Source organism: Chroicocephalus ridibundus, chromosome 2 (genome assembly GCF_963924245.1).
Source record: "Chroicocephalus ridibundus chromosome 2, bChrRid1.1, whole genome shotgun sequence".
In the NCBI taxonomy this organism is placed as follows: domain Eukaryota; kingdom Metazoa; phylum Chordata; class Aves; order Charadriiformes; family Laridae; genus Chroicocephalus; species Chroicocephalus ridibundus.
Genome location: NC_086285.1, coordinates 130,037,273 through 130,059,220, shown reverse-complemented (window position 1 = coordinate 130,059,220; position 21,948 = coordinate 130,037,273). Strand labels below are relative to the sequence as shown.

At 39.6% G+C, this 21,948-nt stretch overlaps 1 protein-coding gene across 2 annotated transcripts in view; it reads right to left on the bottom strand.

Annotated features, from left to right (window-relative positions):
- The window catches only part of NKAIN3 (sodium/potassium transporting ATPase interacting 3), a 376,682-nt gene that overhangs the window by 15,019 nt on the left and 339,715 nt on the right, over positions 1-21,948 (bottom strand). For both annotated transcript variants that reach the window (XM_063326950.1, XM_063326951.1), the window contains exon 5: positions 14,329-14,389. In XM_063326950.1, the coding sequence (XP_063183020.1) occupies positions 14,329-14,389 (61 nt within the window). The remainder of the gene's footprint in view (positions 1-14,328; positions 14,390-21,948) is intronic.

Genomic DNA, 21,948 nt, shown 5'->3' with positions numbered 1-21,948 from the left:
CTATCAACCTCTCTCACATTGGATTTGCTTCATGTGTTTGTATCTTTACTTGTCTTAGGAAGAGTGAACAGGAGTGAGCCAAGGATGTTGAGGAAAGCATGTCTGTGTGCATGGCACAGCCCAGGACACGAGCCAGAAAGGCAAGGAGATGCCAACCTGGTCCTCAAGCTGAGGCCGTGGACTGGAACAGCAAACTGGGCAGGTCTTAGAGAGGATGGAGAGAAGGCACCGCTAAGAACCAGAGAGGCCAAGCAGAGTCTGCTGCAATTCAAGAAACCAGAGACTTGGCTGAGACTCAAATGGGAAGCATGGTTCTCCAACCACATGGACACAGACAACAAGAGAGGAAATTTTATAAGCCTCTCATTTCTGTTCTGTATGACCTAGTAACTTTGAGTTTTCCGTTTAAGAAGTGTGCTAGTTTAAAACCCAATTAATCCTGCGTTTTTTGAGTTTTGTGTTGTGGTTTTCTTTGGGTGTGTGAGCATCTACTTCAAAGTTCCAGCTGATTGAAGCTCTCTCACACTCAGCCCGTGTTGCAATTTTTCTTGTCCTTTCTTTATACCCCTATTTTCAAATCTTTGCTTTAACATCTCTGCCCGTTAACACCTTTGGCTGTCAGTCAGGAGAGTCTCCTTCTTCCCTGACCCTTCCTTCCTTTATTAGTAGCTGACTTTGCTGTGATCCAGGTACAGAACTACCATCTTTACCTTGACAGACTTGACATCTTGCACTTGATACACACATCAAAATGTAGACACACACATCAAATGTACATTCCAGTAGCCTGAGAGGTCAAGTATCAGTTTTTCCAGAAGAACACTGATCTGGTGATATTTTCTACTTTATGATATCAAGCACATCACGTTTTGTAATGTTGTTTTCCACTTCAGATGAGTCAATTTCCATTTCCTCATCCTCCTTCCTCCCTGCCTTTGCCCCCATGACCGTCAGTGACATCCTATGTAGAAATCCTGCTATACCGCATCTCATTTGCTCCTTAGTGTGGGGCGTTGTATGCGTTCCCTCCCCTACAACTCCTGCTCACAGCCATACAGTGTTTAGCGGTGATGTGCTTCAATCCCCAAGGCTTTCTACCTTGGGCTTTCTACCCCACACTTTCCAGGGTTTCAGCCTCTTTAAACTGCAAACTACCTTTTTTCTTCTGCTAAGCAGGCAATGCTGCCTCCAGCGCTGCTGGGGCCTTCCTCTCCTCATCCCAGTAGAAAAGCTCACATTTGCCCTCTTTGTCTAATCAGCAGGTAAGCTTGTGGTCCTACTGTGCCTTCTCTGAATTCAAGTCTACAGATCAGAAACAGAAGTGGATAAACTCCTTCTGTGATCTCCAGATTCTCAGTCTTCTTTCAATCTTTTTTCTCTCTGGATGAGCACAAACTGCCAAGCTCTTATGTTCTGTGTTCTTGCCTTTAGTTTTTCAAGATGGAGGAGCCAGCAAAATAACCCTTATGTTGGTCAGTGTCATGCCTGCCTTCTTTAGCCCAAGTAAATGCACTATCAAGTCCTTCTATGGTGCCCTCAGTCTTACCCAGAATATCTGGTCATCCGCTATTTCGGTGCTATTGTGGATGTATCTGGTAAGCCTGCTACTTAATCACATCCAAGTGTAGCACTCATTTGTCTCCGAGTGCTTTTCTGCAAATGAGGAAACTTACTGCACCTCATATTGTCATTGCTTTTGTCCTGCTCTATCTTCACCTTCAAGTTGTCTTATTGATCTCTTAATATTTCTTTTTGGCATTACGATCTCTGTCACCAACTCAAATTAGCACCTCAGAACGCCAAAATATAATATGACTACATTCTCAGATTTGAAAATAGAGCTAAGAATGTAGAGCATTAAAAAACTGGAGATTACAATGTCCAGTGGTTTTCTCATATATGATGGAGCGAAAAAAGAAGTATCACGCGTGTCAGCAAACATGATGGCTAGGAAAATGGTTTTCTCATTCTTAGAAAGTTGGTATCATTTTATATTAGGAGAAAGATGAATGTTCAAAAGGGGAATAGAATCTGTAACAGGATTAATACTCATTTTGAAGCCACCAGTGAATCAATCTGCTAATGATAAAGAAAGATAATGCAATACTGACCTCATCAATAAAATATCCTCTCCCTGAAGAAAGATGAAGTAAAAATCCACTTTTATGAAAACCTTGTAACTCTCAAATTTCTGTCCTCCAAAATAACACGTTGTCATGATTAAGGAGGAAAAGAAAATGAGTAGAAATCAATGCCAGGGAATAAGAGTCATCATATAAATGGTGAGAGTCACATGGCATTACTTCGTTTTGTTGCACCTACCCTGTAATATTGAGAAAAACACAGATGTACTGAGATTAAATTTCTGCCAACAAAACCAACTGTATATTTACTGATTCAAGGTAAAAGATGTCAAATGAAGTTTAAAGTGAGTCCAGCTATGACCCAGATCACAGAGCACTGGTAAGAGAAAGACCTGTTATGATATATATATATATAAAATAAAGCACATCATCAACACAGACTAAATACAATAAATATAATGTAGACTTTTCAAAAAATAGGTTTTTTAAGAAGTGGTAATATATTTTATTTGACCAGCTGGCCCAGCTGGAAAAACATATCAGCTATATCACCAGATTTAGTAAGATAACAGCTCTTGCTATAAATCTTGATTCTTTTATATCCTGAAATCATTAGAACTATTGAAATAGAATCATAGAATTGCCTAGGTTGGAAGGCACCTTTCACATCACCTAGTCCAAACATCAACCTAACTCTGACAAAAAACATCACTAAACCATATGTCCCTAAGCACCAGGTCTACTCGTCTTTTAAATACCTTCAGTGATGGTGACTCAACCACTTCTCTGAGCAGCCTGTTCCAATGTTTGATAACCCTTTCAGTGTAAAAATTTTTCCTAATATCCAGTCTAAACCTTCCCTGGCACAACTTGAGGCTGCTTCCTCTTGTTCTACTGCCTGTTACTTGGGAGACTGACCCCCACCTCGCTACAACCTCCTTTCAGGTAGTTGCAGAGAGTGATAAGGTCTCCCCCCAGCCTCCTTTTCTCCAGGCTAAAAAACCCCAGTTCCCTCAGCTGCTCCTCATAAGACTTATTCTCCAGACCCCTCACCAGCTTTGTCGCCCTTTTCTGGAATTGCTCCAGCATCTCAATGTCTTTTTTGCAGTGAGGAGCCCAAAACTGGACACAGTACTCGAGGTGAGGCCTCACCAGTGCTGAGCACAGGAGGACAATCACTTCCCTAGTCCTACTCACCACACTGTTCCTGATACAGGCCAGGATGCTGTTGGCCTTCTTGGCCACCTGGGCATGCTGCTGGCTCAGATTCAGCAGGCTGCCCACCAACACCCCCAGGTCCTTTTCTGCCAGGCACTCAGTTCTGCCAGTTTCTCTCCAGCCACTCCTCCCCAAGCTTGTAATGCTGCATGGGGTTGTTGTGACCCAAGTGCAGGACCCAGCATTTCTCCTTGTTAAACCTCATACCATTGTCCTCAATCCACCGATCCAGCCTGTCCAGATCCCTCTGCAACACCTTTCTACCCTCAAGCAGGTTGACACTCCCACCCAACTTGGTGTTGCCTGCAAACTTACTGAGGGTGCACTCAATCCCCTTGTCCAGATCGTTGATAAAGATATCAAAGAGAACCGACCCAAATACTGAGCCCTGGGAAACACCACTCGTGACCAGCCACCAACTGGACTTAACTCCATTCACCACCACTCTCTGGGTCCGGTCATCCAGCCAGTTTTTAACCCAGCAAAGAGTACTCCTGTCCAAGCCATGGGCAGCCAGTTTCTCCAGGAGGATGCTGTGGGAAACTGTATCAAAGGCCTTACTAAAGTCCAGGTAAACAACATCCACAGCCTTTCCCTCATCCACCAGGTGGGTCACTTTGTCACAGAAGGAAATCAGGTTTGTCAAGCAGGACCTGCCTTTCATGAACCCAAGCTGACTGGGACTGATCACCTGGTTGTCCTTCATGTGCCACATAATGGCACTCAGGATAATCTGTTCCATGACCTTCCCAGGCACCAAGGTCAGGCTGACAGGCCTGTAGTTGCCCGGATCATCCTTCTGGCCCTTCTTGTGGATGAGCATCACATTTGCTAGATGCTAGTCAACTGGGACCTCCCCAGTTTGCCAGGACTGCTGGTAAATAATGGAAAATAGCTTGGTGAGCACTTCCGCCAGTTCCCTCAGTACCCTTGGCTGGATCCCATCCAGCCCCATGCACTTGTGTACGTCCAGGTGTTGGAGCAGGTCCCTCACCATCTCCCTTTGGATTACAGGGGCTTCATTCTGCTCCCCGCCCCTACCTACTAGCTCAGGGGTCTGGGTACTCAGGGAACAACTGACTCTACTACTAAAGACTGAGGCAAAGAAAGCATTAAATACCTCAGCCTTCTCCTCATCCTTTGTCACTACGTTACCACCATACAACTAGAAAATAGTACAACTAGAAAATACGAAACCTACAACATATAGACAACAAGTCCAGGTTTACAACAAAATGGAATTAAAAAGGTTATTTTATGAAGGCCCGAAGGTGTGATGACATCAGAGATACAGTAAAGAGAACTAAAGAACAGGTTACAGTAAAAATTCAACAGGATGAAGAAAAGAGCTTAGCAAAAACTCCCTTACATTATTTTTGGTATTTGAATATCTTCTCCTTTCTCTTGTTCTTTGACTGTGGTTATCCTAAGAAATCTTTGTGATTCTCTGTTGGCACTGGTATGTGTCTTGCTTGGATTTTATCAGTATTCAATCCTTCTTTTTCCAAACAAAACTGACAACTTTTCTTGGTGGAACACACTGGTTACCTTTAGATTTATGAGATTTAGAACTGAGATTTTCAAAGACGGGAAATGGATAGTCAATTCTTATTTGAGTTGTTTGATTTTGCCACATTATGAGAAAGTATGTATTACCAAATAAAATGATTTTCCAAAATTGCCAGACTGTGACCTGAAATTTATGGCTTCGTTCAATGTACTTCACTAACTTGTGCTGGTTAGACATCTCTTTTTAAATTTATACAGTAGCTGCTTTACAAAGTAGTTGTTTGAGTAGTCTCTAAGCTGCAGTGTATGATTACATACAGTGGGGTACATTACATACAATGGCACCCATATTGTATGATTTTTGTCATGGATACTCTCTAAAAACAAACAAAAAAAGGCAGCTTTGGCTTTTTTAGTGCTGTATTTCAAAGCTTAGTATTGTTAGAAAGGAATTGTGAATAAACTTCAGCTTCAGGAAAATTCAGTGGCAGCCTCTCAGCTCATGCATGGATCTTTTTTCATACTGTCTGCAAGGAACAAGGGAGGACATTTCTTTCTTCTAAAATGCCCCGCCCCCCCCCCCTCAGTATCTCAGACCAGACACAGGCATAAAAGAAAAGGCATTGAGAACTCTGGCCACCTAATTCATCCACAAGTCTGTTGAGTGTGTCAAACATGTTGAGATACACATAACGGGAAGCCGTGGGAATATTTATCTCAATTGTAACTGTCCAGCTCACCGAATCACCAGATTCCTTATCAGCATATAACCAAGATAATTTATGACGTGGTGCAGCCTGATTAATTGTGTACTCTCCTTGGCTCAGTACACCGCCTCATCACATGGGTGCACCTCTTGCTCCAGGCTTATGCGTCCCACACCGAAGGCAGCAGTTATGACAAGACAGAGTTCTTAGGTGTGATGTGCTAACTGGGAAATTATCACTCAAGCAACAATAACAATGAAACGATACTACTTAAGCTAAGGCCCAGAAATTAGGATAACCCATCTGCATGAATGTTAAGATTTGGGGGAGATGGCATTTGCACAGAAAGGCGGGAGTCTGAAAAGTTTCCTTTCAAGCTCCACAAATTAAAACAGACACAAAGCTGTTGCCTTTTAGAAATGAAGAAGTAAGAAGATTGGTAGCGGAAGTGGAAAATGGATTTGCACAGAGGTTTCATTTTAATAGAGAAGCTGGGTGAAAGGTAGGGACAGGAACGGGCACCACTTAGGCCTGTATGTGATGTCAAGTGGAAGGCTCAGGAGAGGGATGCTGGATGCTGGAGTAAGATTGATTTAACAATAGATGCAATTTAAGTGAAAAGGCTAAGGTGCTGGCAACTGGGGGCTGGGATAGCATCCGTTTAAAAGCAGATTTAATTTAAACAGAAAGGCCAAGGAGGTGGAAGGTGGAGACTAAACAAAAATCAATATTAAATTAGCTAAGTAGAAGCTTGAATCAAATCAGCTAGTTTAAAAAAGGGCATACTGAGTATTTGGGAGTAGAGAAGCAATGCATGGACCTAAGAAATGTCAAGGAACTCTCAATAAACTATATATCCCCTCTAATCAGAATAACATTTCCACTGAAATAAGAATATTATTTATTGCAGTAGTAAACCAAAAAATCTTAAACAAAGGTATGATCCCCAGTTTAAGGAAACTTATATGATTATAATGATATTCCTATTTAAAGTTAATTGTCTTTTATGTATATACATATATATGAGATATGGCATATAATATTCAGAACCAATGGCAGAAATGCTTAACATGAAATACATTTGCAAAAAGGAAATTTAAGAGGTAGTAGTGAACTAAGCTTTAAAACTCTCCTTTCTAGTTATCAGTCTGGAAATCAATTCAAAGCTAAGGGAGTCTGTATATACCTACACTTGAAACAAAATATGTACATATTCAAATACATATTCATCCATATGCATGTACATATCCATCTACACACATATATACATACATATGTATGATTTTAACCAAGCAGGTAAAAATTGGCCAATATATGACACAACACAAATGTGTTCCGACGCATTTCTCCGTTTAGAGAAATGTGTTAGTAATTTCTGCAAATAATACATAAAATATATTTTGCTTTCCATACAGATATTTCTAAATGCTTCACCTGTACTCCTGAAATCCCATTTAAACCATTATATATATGTGTGTATTTCTACAGTCAGAATCCAAAATCGTGTATGGAAGCTAGTGACTGCAGCTCTGTACCTTTTGGCATCTGAAAGGTCACACAATTCGTTGGTATAAAAGAGATCTTAAAAAAGTATTAAATTTTACACTCCTAAACTCTCCTTCAACTTAGTACAAAAAAGAATGAGTAGACAACTCCAACTTGATCAAAATGGTCAAGTATCACGTCGATGTATGACGTAGAGGTGAGTACATGTCATCTACTGAGATGTCTGTAGCGGCAGGCAGCTGCCTTTGGGTACTTGGGGTTTTCTCACCCACACAGGAACATTTCAAAGCCATACCGTGTGTTCACCACCTCTGCTCTCACCTACTGATACTCTGGGGAATATCCAATAACAATTATTTGCACTACAGTGATTGAGGTGGTTCTTTCCTACTGAATTTCAGGAAAAAATTTCTGTCTCGTGCTTATGGGAGGAACTGTGGGAAGGCACTGGAAGACTCTTATAATTTGAGTGAATTACCCTTTTCCTTAATGAAAAATAAATGAGCTGCTGATTTGCATGGAAATGGCGTCTTGACTATTATCTTCATACCTGTTGCCAGGCAAGTTAGTCCAAGTTTAAAGTCATAATTAAACTTGGTGCAGGAAATTAGAAGGAAGCCTACAGTAAGAAATGAGTTCTTTACTGATGATCGATTAAAATACTTTACTCAGGTGGTATAGAAACTCAAAGGGGATTTCTTCAAGTTGTTCGATTCACACCTTATAGTAATCTGTGCTTCATCAATGAAAAACAGGAAGTAGTTTACATGTCATTTAGATGATGCCATTTTCTCGCACTTTTTCTGCACCCTATCTGGACAAACCTCACGTGTTGCATTCCACATTAAACATGTGGTACTTCCAGACATAGAACTTCTGCTGCTGCTAGGTATATTCCACAGCCAAGACTTCCCTTTTCATATGCTGAGCACTATCTATTATTTAAAGACAATCTCTCAACTAGAACAAGGTGTTCTGTAACAGCCCATGGAGATTACGACTGGAAATGAAGAATATTTTGCTAGTAGAATGTAAAAGCAGGGGGTGGCATGGGTATATTTTTTTTGAGTTATTTTTCCTGTGAGGGATTACTCATCTGTAGTTTTTAAGCAGAAAAAAAGAAAGGAGAATCATGCCTCCACTGCAATTTCTTTGCCACTGACTTAACTAAGATCAAGATTTCTTCTAGTATTTAGTATTTATGTTGCGTAACTGTTTTTATTATACACCACCTGAGAAGATTTACCCTTGGTTGTCTGCATTATATCTATGGACATGTTTCCACAGGAATGAGGACAAGCTGGCAATATATGGTAACTTAATGTAAAAGAAAATAAATAATTGAAATAGCATGTAGTGGTAATTTAAATCATATAACATCCCTGCTGTATTTCTTTCTTCATTAAATACTTCAGAATTCATTTTGTTAGTTTAGTGTAGGAGTGAGCGTGCATTTCCAGTTAATTCACACGTTAAGGCTAATGATAAATAGGAGGACACCAACGGGACTGTAAGACCATACGATGTTGTTAGAATAACAAGTTTATCCTTTACATTTCCAGTGTGGGAGAAAGTGGAGTTAGGTATAAGTAGGATAGTAAATTGCTGAGTCCGCATATAATGAACAAGCTCTAGCTGGACAGACTTCTGAAGTCTACAGAAACTGGATCTTGATATGTGTCTCCATTAAATGTTTGCTGGGATTTTCCTGTGCCACAGCTGGAAGGAGCCTCCTGGATACTCCTAGTGCTATTTCTGTTTACACTTCAACCTCTCCTTTGGTTCGTGGTGAGTATCTGCAAGGTGATGAGAGCAGCTGCCAGCAGGGACGAGTCACTCCCTGGCACCAGCCTCCCTGAAACGTGAGCAGCTCCTCAGTGCAAGGAGCAACAGGAACCACTAATTGTCAGCCAGATGTTTTATGGCTTTAGCTGGGCTCCCTGGCTCTCTAGATGTCACCGACCACATTTGAAGACAGCTATGTTAAACTCTTCATCTCTGCAGGAGTCCACACTTGTTTATTTTTAGAAAACTGTTCAGTTGAATGAACACTTACAGAATACATTTTGGTTATGGATCCACTACAGTTCTGTGCCTACCAATACGTATAGTCTACGTTTGTCAAAAATTCTGTTGTTTTACCAAAAGCAGTATATCAAAATTCTGGGGTTTGGGGTTGCTTGTCCAGATGAACAGAAAGATGCAAATTGCTTTTCAAGCCTTCTCAAAATATTGATAGTCACTGCCATTTTACAGAAATGCCAAAGCCAGGAGAATGCTGTCAGCCTGGCAGCTATGTGCTGTTTCAATGCCAGGAAGTAAAACTTACAATTTTAAAAGTCTGCGTCAAGCATGTTCATCCGTTGGTCAGTAGCAACATATTTTGTTTCAATATCTGAACTCATTATGGCCTAAAGGTAAGATCAGCGGGCGCTAAAGCCCAGTGATGATCTGTGCTGCTGGCTACTGTTTGGAAAGTTTCACAAGGCCTCATTTTTGGTGAAGTATTTTAGGATAGTCATTGTCTGGGGATGTTAGATTCTTGTAATGCCCAACAGAAGCATAGTCCGGGATTTTCCTTCTTGGTCATCTTTTATATTAACCATTTTGTGATAAAAATTCTCTTTTCTAGAAGGTAAATGGACTCAGACACATGGGAAATTGCAATTGATGTAAAGATATTAGCAGTGCGTTTCCCAAAACTGCTTAGTTAAGGAAACATGTATATTTATATATAAAGGCAATCACAGATACAAACATATATGGGTCTCTTGTAATCTAAGCTATTGCTAGTTCTTCATTCCTTTTGCAAAAAATAGCATATTTATAAGAAATTTTTCACTTCTGAACCCACTGTGTAGCTTGGAATATTTAATTATACGTGAAGAAAGAATTCTTTCCTTCTTGTTTAATTCCTAACAGATGCTCAATGGTGTACATAAATGTAATGCCATATGTCAGATAAGGCAATGCAGTACCTTTTCAACTGTGGTAATAATGTATCTTGCTTTACTTAATATCTGTCTAATGATGGCATATGGAGGTTCCTATTGATACCACAGTATGGGGAAACTCTTCCTTTTTTAAAACAGATTCATCCTCCTCTCTGTTCTGAAAGTGAGCTCTGAATACAACTGGCATGGTGAAGAGACAAAAAAAAATTTCTTTGTTTATTAATTTTGTTCTTGTGGTTTCACTTATGGCATAAAGCTTTCCTTCATGGCGAGTGGAAGCCCTTTGCTTTGTTTTTGCTCATGCACAAAAGAGGCTTGAGCTTCCTCAGATTTACCTTTTGGCGTTTATTATTATTGTTTTTATAATAAATGCTGAAATCACAATTGTAGGTTTCTGGCAAATCTTCCCCTCTGATTTCACTTTTTTTTTCCTTATGCAATTTGTATGCAACTCAGCTTCCATTCCACAAATTCACATGGAGTTCAGCGCTATCACTTCTGATACCTGTCAATGTCATGTTTGTGAACTAGTATTTAGCAACAATACTGCTATCAGCTGTTTCTCAAAGAAAGTCCAGAAACTACTTAGAAATTTAATAATGATTTTAACAATGCATTTTGCCTAGTCCGCAGACTCAGCTTTATTAAAACCATTCACTACCTCTGACAAGTTAGCAACAAGCTTCTGAGTTCATTTTTAGGAGAAAATGACTCACAAACAGGATAGTGACAGGCTTTTATGATTACAGATTTCACATATTCTGTTCCTTCAAAAGGGCTTATATAGATTGATAGATCTACAAAGAAAGAAATGAAAAAATGAAGGGAAGAGATATAAATAGACTTTTTCATTAGGATGAATGATGGAAGGTATTAACCCCACTACAGCAGTGTGCCTTTTACATGTCTTTTTCATTCCTTTTGACCTCCTATCATCTTCCTTCTAAGTAAAAGTTAACTACAGTCTGAAATGTAGGTAAGGTGAGCAATATCTGGAAATAAATGTTTCCTCAAGCATTATTACTGTTCAGAAAAGTGTCCATCAGCTGAAATGTCAGGCTCAAAATCCATTTAAGCACTACACAGAGGCTAAACAGGCAGCTATTATTAATTTTTAAGTCTGCCTGACGGGTTTCAGACCAAGAACTGAGGTTAACTTGATGCACTGAATATTGCAGAGTATATTTAATTAGGGAGGCTTTGACTCTCAGATGGCTAAGGATTTACTCTGTGAAAACTACTGCAAAAATATGATAGAATAGCTGCATCTACCTAAGAAAAGAATCTGCCGCATCATAATAAAATGCATAAAATAGCTCTTTCATTGCAGTTTTGTGGACTTTTATCCTAAGGTAATCACTGTCTACTTTTGACCTGTTTTGAAGCACCACTGTGTTTCTCTCTCAAATAAGTTCTTGTTCATTATGCTGCAAGTTAACAACGTGAATTTTTCCAAAATAAGTCCTGTTCTTCTCAAATAATTACCTAACCAAAACTTTTTCCTACTGTACCTTACATAGATGTTTCTTCATTTAAAACATATCTGTGGGATTTCTATAAATGATTTAACATTTGTCTTCAATGTATTTATCTGTAAGCACAGAGGACTCTCAAACACAAATGGGCATTAAGACACAAATTAGCGCCAAGTGAGATACTAAAGTGCTATTTAGTTGCCTTCAGCATCTTAAAAAGAAACAAGAAGTAACACACCAGAAATCATTTCCCCCACTGGTTGTAAAATCTCCTAGCTGCATCTATTCTGCTTCTTTGCTCCACTTCCAGCACACCTCTCACCTTCTGCCCAAAGCCATCCTCTGCTAACTAAAAAAAAATCTCTTCACACAAGATTCTAGAAGATTATATGTAAAGGTAGAAGTAAGGATGGGAGTCTTGCCTGTTCCTAACAAAGGACATAGAAATTGCAGCATGCTTTCCAGGATAGGTAAGATGATTTTCAGTTGTATGTAACAAAACACCAAATAGACATCAGCAGTTCTGGAAGACAAGCAGAAATTAAATGCAGATGCCCAATTCCTGTATGGAGAATGGGTTCTGGGTTGGTTTTGCATACTAGATCACCTTGGCACTTGGTGTGTTTTACTGGTTAATAAATATGTCAACTGTTCTCCATTCTCGGTGACTTAAATTTCCATTGGTATCACATGACACGGAGCTCTCAAAAGACAGTAAGGCGGGCTCGCAGTCAGAGGAAAGTGGATTGGGCCTCTGATGTCAAAGAGAGACCCTGACCCAACTATTCTGAAGTAGGCACATTTTCTAAGTGAACATGGCCATTAACTTGGCAATAACCCTCTTGTGAGGCCCCGAATATAAACCACATACACTCCTTAGCAGATGCCTGCATTTTCCAAGAACATGTTGTATTCTTTGGTGGGAGTTTTTTCTTTCTGTCACGCATGCATTTTATATTTTACATGGATGTGTGAAGCACACTATAAAGGACTAAACAAACCCAACAATAATATAGCATATGTATGCCAGAAGTGAAGAGTCTGTCTTCCCAGGTACAGATATAGCTGTGTTTGCAGGTGGCTGTGCATGTACACACACTACTGCTCTTTTAAAGGCACTATAGTTTGCGTCTTCCCTATCAGTCTGCTGGCCTTCCTAATCATTTAATGAAGCCTCCCTGTTCCAGGAATTTTGTTAGTAATTGTCTCAAACGAAGTTTCCAGATATCCGTATGAAGCCCTAGCTACCCTCATGACTCACCGCAGACCTACAGAAAGGACAGTTGTCTCTGGATTCCACTGACTAAAGGCTCCGTTTATACATCCCGAATTATAGGGCCGTCTTGCTGCTGCAACATCCTCTGCTGTTACCCGTTCCTGACTAACTGGCAATTCCTGGATTTCCAAGGGAGCATTGTCTGGGCTTTTCCTCTTCCTCAAGGCCTACTTTTCATGTTCCTTCTCCAAGTGTTCACGTTTCTCTTTTGCAGCACCAGTCTTTGTGGCGGCTCCTTGCCCCTTTCCACAGTACACTATGTGCACAACACGCTCATGACTCCTTCCCACTCAGCTTTATCTGAGATTCTCTTTGATATATTTTCCTCCTATTAGAAACCTAAATGGCAGTGTTAAAATAGATTTGACATTAATGTCTGTTGCATTATGATGGAGAACTGAACATGGTACAGTTTGTAGCAATGGAAAAGTATTTTGTTTATGGTCCTTCACACTGTTTTCAATCAAAAAGTATATTTTTCCATCACAGACATGAATTACTTGAATTATGTTTTCAATAAGATTTTCCAGATATTATCAAATGCTTTCCTACAAACTGAATTGATTTTTTCTAGTATATTTATTTCATCCGCTAGTGTTATTCTGTGAATAAACAAAACAACTAAGTTAAGATTTATGAATAAAAGTTTATGAATAAATATTTGATTGTGTATTATTTATCCTATAGCCATAAAATGGTATTGGCGTTTGTTCCTTTTTTTTTTTTTTTCTTTTCCTAGGGGTGGATATTTTACTACTTAATTCCTCATATATGAGAGGGAGTAACTGAAATTATCACACATTCTCCTTTTTTTTAAATAGACTTGTTCTGGTATTTGCTTCTCTTTGGTCATCCAATATCATTCCAGTCTCAGTACTTCTTTTACCAATCCCTTTGGTTGTCAGGTGGGTATGGTGAGCTTGTCAGGCAATTCTCACTGTCTCTTTTCACACAGCATACTACCAGAATGTTCAACATATTCAGATTTTTCCAAAGCCCATTTAATGACTTTCAATAAATTCTTTTTGAAAGCTGTTTACCTTTTCAAACTTTTTCAACAATATGGTTATGTATAAAAGGGTTTTCTTGATAAGGGCAGGTTAAGAACTTGGGGTCAGCATTTCAGATGCATGATCTCGTTACTTGTAGGTGTTGAACGGGGTCTATTTAATTATTGATCACAGTGAAACTGTACACTCTAAATGGCTTGATGTGTTGTCTGCATTAACTTTACTGCTGATAAAACTGCCATTTGGAAAAACAGACTAAATCTTTTCAGGAGATTTGATTCAAATTTAAATGTACATAAATAAAAACTTATATGTATACACAACACAGATCACATGCTTTTCAGCAGTATGAGCAGCTCATGCAAACAGTTCACAGACCCCTATGAACAAGTTTATTAAGTACAATTCTGACACCTAAATAAGGAGGTAGTACCTAAATAAGTATGTGTTTGAGCAAAATTGTTTGTTTACATGAATGCCAGACTCTGCTATTTTTCAAACTTTGTTCTTCGCCTTGGTAGTTAATGCAAGACTGTCTCACCCCAGGTACTGTGGCTCCAGAGATGGAGAGGTGTGTATAAGTACTTACAGCTGTCCTCTTCCTCCATGAAAATACTGATCACGTAACAGGCATACACAAATCCAATCAGCTGCATGAAAGAGGAGAAAAAGCAATCATTAGAACACGTGGAATACTTATTAAGCTTTTATTACAATGCTGTATAAATACAGCTATCAATCACCGCTATATTTAGAAAAGATCTGTTTCCATTTCCTGAATTCGGATGTAAATTTCAGTGCAAGTGGTCACAAACAGCTAAATTAAAGAGACTATCTCTCTTTTGTTCCTGTTGTATTATATTTTGAAATCTTTTCCTAGCTCCACTGAGATCAGTATTGATGAACATTACTATTGAGTAATACTGGTGGAAAACACTTGGACCTTGGTGTTCAGCTATTACTTACATTCCTTTGCTTGTTCTTACATGACTTTGTCCACCTGAACATGGGCCCTCTAAGCGCCTAATTACATATTAAAAAGATGAAATATTTATTAGAGTATAGAATTAAGTCATATTAAAGTTTGTATGCAATCCACAAGAGATGTCTTTTTGTGTTGCATAAAATGTCCCAGTGAAGAAATGGTTGGCAAAAGCTTAATTTGATATGTGAAATGTCATGACGTAGCTGAACGGTAAAGCTGGGTTATGATTCATCAGCATCAGGAATCACCTTATCAGAAGGGCTTATCAGTAAATCACATTCGTTATTCAAGAAATGAGCAGACTCATTTCCCCAAAGGACAACACCTGCAGAATCACGCCATTATTTTAACAGCAGCTCCCACAAAAACATCCTCCTCAATCCAGATCTGTGTCACTTGTGCCACTGAGAGGAAGTGATCAAGATCTTTAGGATCAGGGAATGGAAACTCCTCTTGTTTGCCTTCCATATAGACATAGGTTTTCTTATGACCACCACCAAAGAAGAAGAAAATCCCACTGGGCAAGGAAACCTATTAAACTGCATTGCCCAGACTTGTCCATGCTTGAGAAAATATTGTTTGTGCAGCTGTACAAAATTCGTGCTATCTGAAAGCCTTGAAAAGACTGTTCATGAGAGATTTCTAAAATAACCCAGAGATTAGTTTTAGAAAAACTCCTTTTTCTCCAGTCCATTCAAAAAATCTAATTAAAATAGTTCGTTTAAGGGTGTCACGGATCAACCGTCTGAAAAAGAGGTAATTTAATAGTATCTAGACAGGTATAAGCTCCTTCAGAGGCACGGAAATCATTCCAACCTGCTTTCTGGTTGGACTGCGCGAGGAGCTTTACAAGCAGCGCCAAGAGCCTCTCTGCAGACAAAAGCTTGTCCACACAAGGGAATTCAGGGAAGTTAAGATGAATTAACTAAAGCTGTGAAATCAATGCACATAAGATAAAGTACATTAAATCCCTGTGTGGCCTTTCCCATTCAGAAATAAAGTGGCCTTGGTTCACTGTAGCTTAATCCTCCTCCAAGGGATTAATCTTCCCCACGGAGAATTAAGCTACAGTACGCTAAAGCTGAGTTACTCGTGAATGGGAGCTGTCTCAGCGCTGACGCACAGTCCTGTTGGAGCTTCCTCTCCAGGGCATTCACCTCGCTGGTGTTTTGGGAAAGTGAGTTTAATCCAACTTTCCTTTCGCTCTGAGCAGATTGCAGTATTGGCAACTTCCTTGGCTTTTTTCGGGATCCAGGTTCCTGGGGTGGTATTGCTGCAGCCTCTATCAGGTGGACACCACCTTGTTGTATGGATGCTCTGAGCCAGCCAAATGCAAACCAGCTCTGGAGGAGGCACTCGCTGGAGGTGGCTAGGACCACGCTGTGCCTGAGCTACCGAGCCCCACTGTGCCCGGTGTCATGGTGACTGTAGCTGGAGGGGATCCAAAGCCACGGTGGGGCTGGCTGGCTCAGAGCGAGCCCACAGTTGCCTGCTGTCCTCTGTGTGGGTGGGGAAGAGGAGTCCAGCCTCCCATTACTAATGAAAATGAGATCTTGTGGTTCTGCAGCCCTGCACCTCCAGGACCAGCACTGGCTTACAGACTCCTTGACAGATCAAGCACAATTTCCCCCTAAACTTCACAGTTTTCGGCTTGACAACTGAAGCAATATGATATAAAGGCTTCCATCCAAGGGATCAAAAATCCAGTTGTACTTGAGGTATATTTCTTGTGCCACTCAAACATTACATGTAGATTAAATAATTATTGCATTAAGTACCACACAAATACCAGAAAACAGGTGGCTTTTCATGAGGGAATGTCACCTGTTTATTTACAATAGATTTCTGGTTCACCATTCGTGTTGTGCAATTTGACTGTGTAAGTCACTTGGTTTTGTTTCTTTTCCCTAAACATGACTGAAATATTTTGAAGAGTAAAACTGCTGCCTAAATAATGGACTTGATACAAATGAATTGTAGTAGAGCTTGTAGGTTAAATGTTTGTGAAGGAAGATCAAATATTTAGAATTATTTACCATTTCCCAATTGTGTATTTCTTTCGTCTTCTTTAGTATTCTGTACTAAATTAACTTCACTTTTGTGAACACAATTCCTTCTTTATGTATACATGTGTACTCCGTATCCATGCATATTATATAAAACATCTATCTGCCAGGGCTTCCAGCAAATTTCTCACACACGTCTAAGGTGGTGGACAGGTGGATAAAGCACAGAAAGAGACTTCCACTCTAATGTGTAATAAGCCACCTGACTGACACAAAGAAGAAAGCCACAGGGAAAAATATTCTAAGAGGTCTTATGTCCAAAAAAGTATTATTGTTTTAACAGTTTTTAAAGCTTACATGTTGCTCTTTCAGCAGATCTTCTTAAAGTAAATATTTTCACACTCTCTTCAGTGTTTGAAACACACTTTGTCTAAGCTATGAGCTTCTTACAAAATCAGCAGCCTCTCTCTGCTTCTCAGCATTTCTTTATATTCCTTAGCATTAGGAGATAAATATTCCTCGGTCAGATAGAAATCACTGCCACCTTTTGTTTTTATGGCATATACTTTTTAAAAATACATCATTTCCCCCATCTGTTTAGTTATTAGTACCAGGAGAAATATAAAAAATGTATTCACCCTCTCTCATTTTCATGGTCTTTTTTGGGGAAAAAGAAAGATCAGGTCTCTAATCATGCCAGGAGGTATCATAACCCATCATATTCCAAGAATATATTTCTGTAATTAAATGGGAAAATGCACATTTCTGAAAGAATAAAGCAACAGAGGAAAAAGAGCCCTTTAGCATCAATTGTCAGGTATTGCTGTTCAGAGGCGGACAACAATGTTTGGCTTGTAACTAACATACTGGTAATTATAGCTGGGTAACTGATATCTACAGTACAATTAACACGAATTGATAAAGTGGGAATATACCCTTCTGCAGACGAGACCTGTTTCCAGATCCTTAAACTGAGTTACAGCCACCATAGTGTGAATATTTTTATAAATGAATTAATTAAAACCTCTTCTTTTTCTTTATTGATGGACACACTAATAAAATATTTATTCCACCAAATTACTTTTGCTATCTTGATTAACCCAGCTGCTGTTTAATTAATAACGTTATGCTCATGCGAACCTATCTAGCCATCATGTTAATTGCCAATTTGCAGTGAGCTGACGGATGTGTACTGCCCAGTTTCTTGATATTGGAAATGATGGCAATTGGCCTGGCATCAAGTGATAGACTTAAATGTGTGTTTCCTGATAACTAAAGAAAATGTGATGCAAATGAGCTGGAAGATACTTAATTTGCTCATCTTGGGTTTCAGTAATTGTTCAAAGGGACCAACAAAGTGGTTGGAACAGGATGTCCAAAGCATCAAAGGTCACTAGCAACTGAAAGTGTAAATGGGAACCTCTGGCTTGATCCAGAGAGCAATTTGGACCAAGGTGGGCCCACCAAGGTGGGCTTGTCTTGACAGTGTTGAGTTTTAAGGCATGGAAACCTTCTGGGATCCCTGCCTGTCTTACCTGCAGAGCCCAGTCTAGTAAACTGTCTCAGAAGACACTTGTCAATGCTATTCTGCAGAAACTAAAACGGGAAACTGCGGGAAGAGGCTGTTGTCCCCTGCTGTCATCCAGCTACGCAGTGGTTATGGTACACATCTTACTCTGGATATATCCCAGTATCCCACCACTCCCACCATAAAAAATTTCTTCCTTGTGTCCAATCTAAATCTACCCTCTTTCAGTTTAACACTGTTGCCCCTTGTCCTCTCACTACAGAGGACTGCAAAAAACCCCTCTCCTTCTTTCTTATAAGCCCCCTTTATGTATTGAAAGGCCACAATAAGGTCTACCTGGAGCTAAATAACCCCAGTTCTCTCAGTCCTCTTACAATTCTCACGACCCTCCTCTGCACCCACTCAAACATATCCATATCTTTCTTGTGCTGGGGACCTCAGAGCCAGATGCAGTACTCTAGGTGGGGTCTCACAAGGGTGGAGTAGAAGGGCAGAATCACGTCCTTCAACCTGGTAGCCACGCATCTTATGATGCAGCTCATGTACAGTTTTTCATCCACCAGGATCCCCAAGTCCTTCTCAACAGGGCTGCTCTCAATTCATTCATCCCCCAGGACCTTGCACTTGGCCTTGTTGAACTTCATGATGTTCTCATAGGCCCACTCCTTGAGCCTGCCAAGGTCCCTCTGGGTGGCATCTCTTCCCTCTAGCATATCAACTGCACCACTCAGGTTGGTGTCATCAGCAAACTTGCTGAGGGTGCACTAAATCCCACTGTCATTAATGAAGATACAAAATAGCATTGGACCCCTGAGGGATACCACTTGTTACTGTTTCCCACTTGGATATTAAGCCATAACTCTTTGGATACAGCCATCCAGAATTTTCAGAACCACCAGTATTTTTGTACCAAACCTCCCATTTCTTCAATGACTAGTTGATAAATGTTGCTCACGTTCTCCAAATCACAGCAATGAACAGGCTCAGGGTGCAGGAAACAGTTGTCACCTATGCTCATTTGGCAGAGACTTCAGTGTGAAGTGCACAAAGGGATTTCTTATTAGTGGAACATGGGTACATTTATATGATGCTATTATCAAGGCTTTTGATGCATAATTTATTTTCTGCTGATAGCCTTAGGTAGAAATGAAGTAGTAGTCTCTGTTATTTTTCTCCCGTGCAGTATAGTCTCTAGAGGACCTAAATGCTTTAGTCTAACTAAAATCTCTAGGCTTAAGCTATGGACGTCTGCATGAAATATAAATGCCCAGTTTAATAGAATTGAAATTAGATTATATAATTGTCTGTCATTAAACTGTAAAAAAACCTATGAAAACATGTAAGAAATTAACAACCCAATCATCTGGGCAAATATATGCTGTGCCATGTAATTGCTTTAATAAATGAATATTGCTAGAATATATCCTATTAAAAAGAAGAACCAAGCTGAGTGTAAAATGTATATTTACTTGAAAATTAATGTATTTTAATAGTTACCAGTAAATGTGGATTAACCTTTCCTTAGGAAAACAAGGACAAATGCAAAATAAAATTAGAAGTGATTATTTAAATCAAGGCTGTTGTCTTCAGACTGAAATATTTTTGATTAAAATTGATGATTTAGATTATTTTGATTTAAATCTTTCTGTTTGGCTTTGTCAGCTGTGGCCTTTAATACACGCTCAGAGTACATGATTACTTTCTTATCTATCTGCTTCACACACCACAGTTGCGCTGTTTCAAAGGAGAAATGAGTATATACCGGGTATTTAAGATAACATGAAGCTGTGCCCTAGGCTATCAGGTTAATCTTCAAGGTCAGGTGTACAATAGGACACTTATCACTGCTAAACTACCACCCAGAGTTTTGTAGGGATCTCGTTACAACAACATAGAACCATCCAAGTAAACTAAGTAAACATTCATTAGTCCTGGCTCCCAGAGGACATATACGGAATTATAGGTAAACTAGATTTGGAAGATTCATCAAATCAAAAAGATAAGACAACTGTGCTTCACGTCCTTCTTTGTACACACCCAGTCCACCCAGATTGTCTTCTCATTGAATATGGCTTTTTCTTGACTTCCTTTTTGCTGATGACAGCTGAAGAACATTATTTCCTAACTATCTCTGTAGTCATTCAGAAGTGCAACCTGGCGAACACAATTCCTGTTTCCTGCAAGGTGTTTCACTATTACCCAATTTCCCACAAGGACTGAGGGAGTATGAAAGGAGAAGGAACTTTTAAAATTTAATGTTTATGTATAAAAAGGGTGTAGGATACAAAGCTTGACAAGATGCCTTTCACTTATAAAATGGAAACTGTGTAGCAAGAGTGAATTTACTGAATGAGAAGATAAAAATGCATTAAATTAGAAAACATCTTGACTATTACTATCTCCTGAGAGCTAACAAATTCTGAGGAAAAAGCAAAACATGAGTAGTTCATCTTCTTAGTAACCTACTTGCCACTAACATTTTTAATACTCTGCAAAGAGGACTGCAAAGCCTTTTTCTTCCATTAAAGACTAGAAAGGCATTAAATCAGAATGGGAGATACACAAGAGAAACAGGATATTATTCCAGCATCTGTGTGTATACATGAATCAGCAATATAGAAATATGACTAAGATTATCAGGCACAAAGACATTATAACTCCACGTATTTCAAGACAATGACAAAGGAACCAGGATCATAATCAAGAGTAGTATAATCATAATAACCATTCACTATAACTGCATGATTATATACTATATACTATTGTATATAGTTATCCAATTATATGACTGTATATAATTATGCATTATAACTGCTTGATTATATACATTTGATAAGAAATATATTGTAATACTATATAATTATAGACAATTTAAAAACTGAATGCAATTTTTTGAATTAAAGAAGAGACAGTCTCAAAGGTATATTCTCATTTTCTAGAACTAAATGATCATGGAATCACGTAATCACGGAATTTTTCAGAGTTGGAAGGGACCTCTAGAGATCATCTAGTCCAACTTCCCTGCTAAAGCAGGATTTCCTAGAGCACATTACTCAGGACTGCATCCAGGTGGGTCTTGAAAGTCTCCAGAGAAGGGGACTCCACAACCTCCCTGGGCAGCCTGTTCCAGTGCTCTGTCACCCTCACTGTAAAGAAGTTTTTCCTCATATTTGATCGGAACTTCCCATGTGCCAGCTTGTGCCTGTTACCCCTCGTCCTGTGACTGGGAACGACTGAAAAGATTCTGGCTCCATCCTCCTTCAACCCACCCTTTAGATACTTGTAAACATTAATAAGGTCTCTCCTCAGCCTTCCCTTCTCCAGGCTAAAGAGTCCCAGCTCTTTCAGCCTTTCCTCATAAGGGAGATGCTCCAATCCGTCACTCATCTTTGTTGCCCTACGCTGGACTCTCTCCAGTAGTTCCCCATCTCTCTTGAACCGCGGAGCCCAGAACTGGACACAGTATTCCAGTTGTGGCCTCACCAGTGCAGAGTAGAGGGGGAAAATGACCTCCCTTGACCTGCTGGCCACACTCTTCCCTATGCAGCCCAGAATTCCGTTGGCCTTCTTGGTGACAAGGGCACATTGCTGGCTCATGGATAATGATGAAATGCACATTTTACAGTGGTAGCAGTAGGAACCTCAACCTGAAAATACTTAGAAATCTACAACCATAAATGCAGACAAACA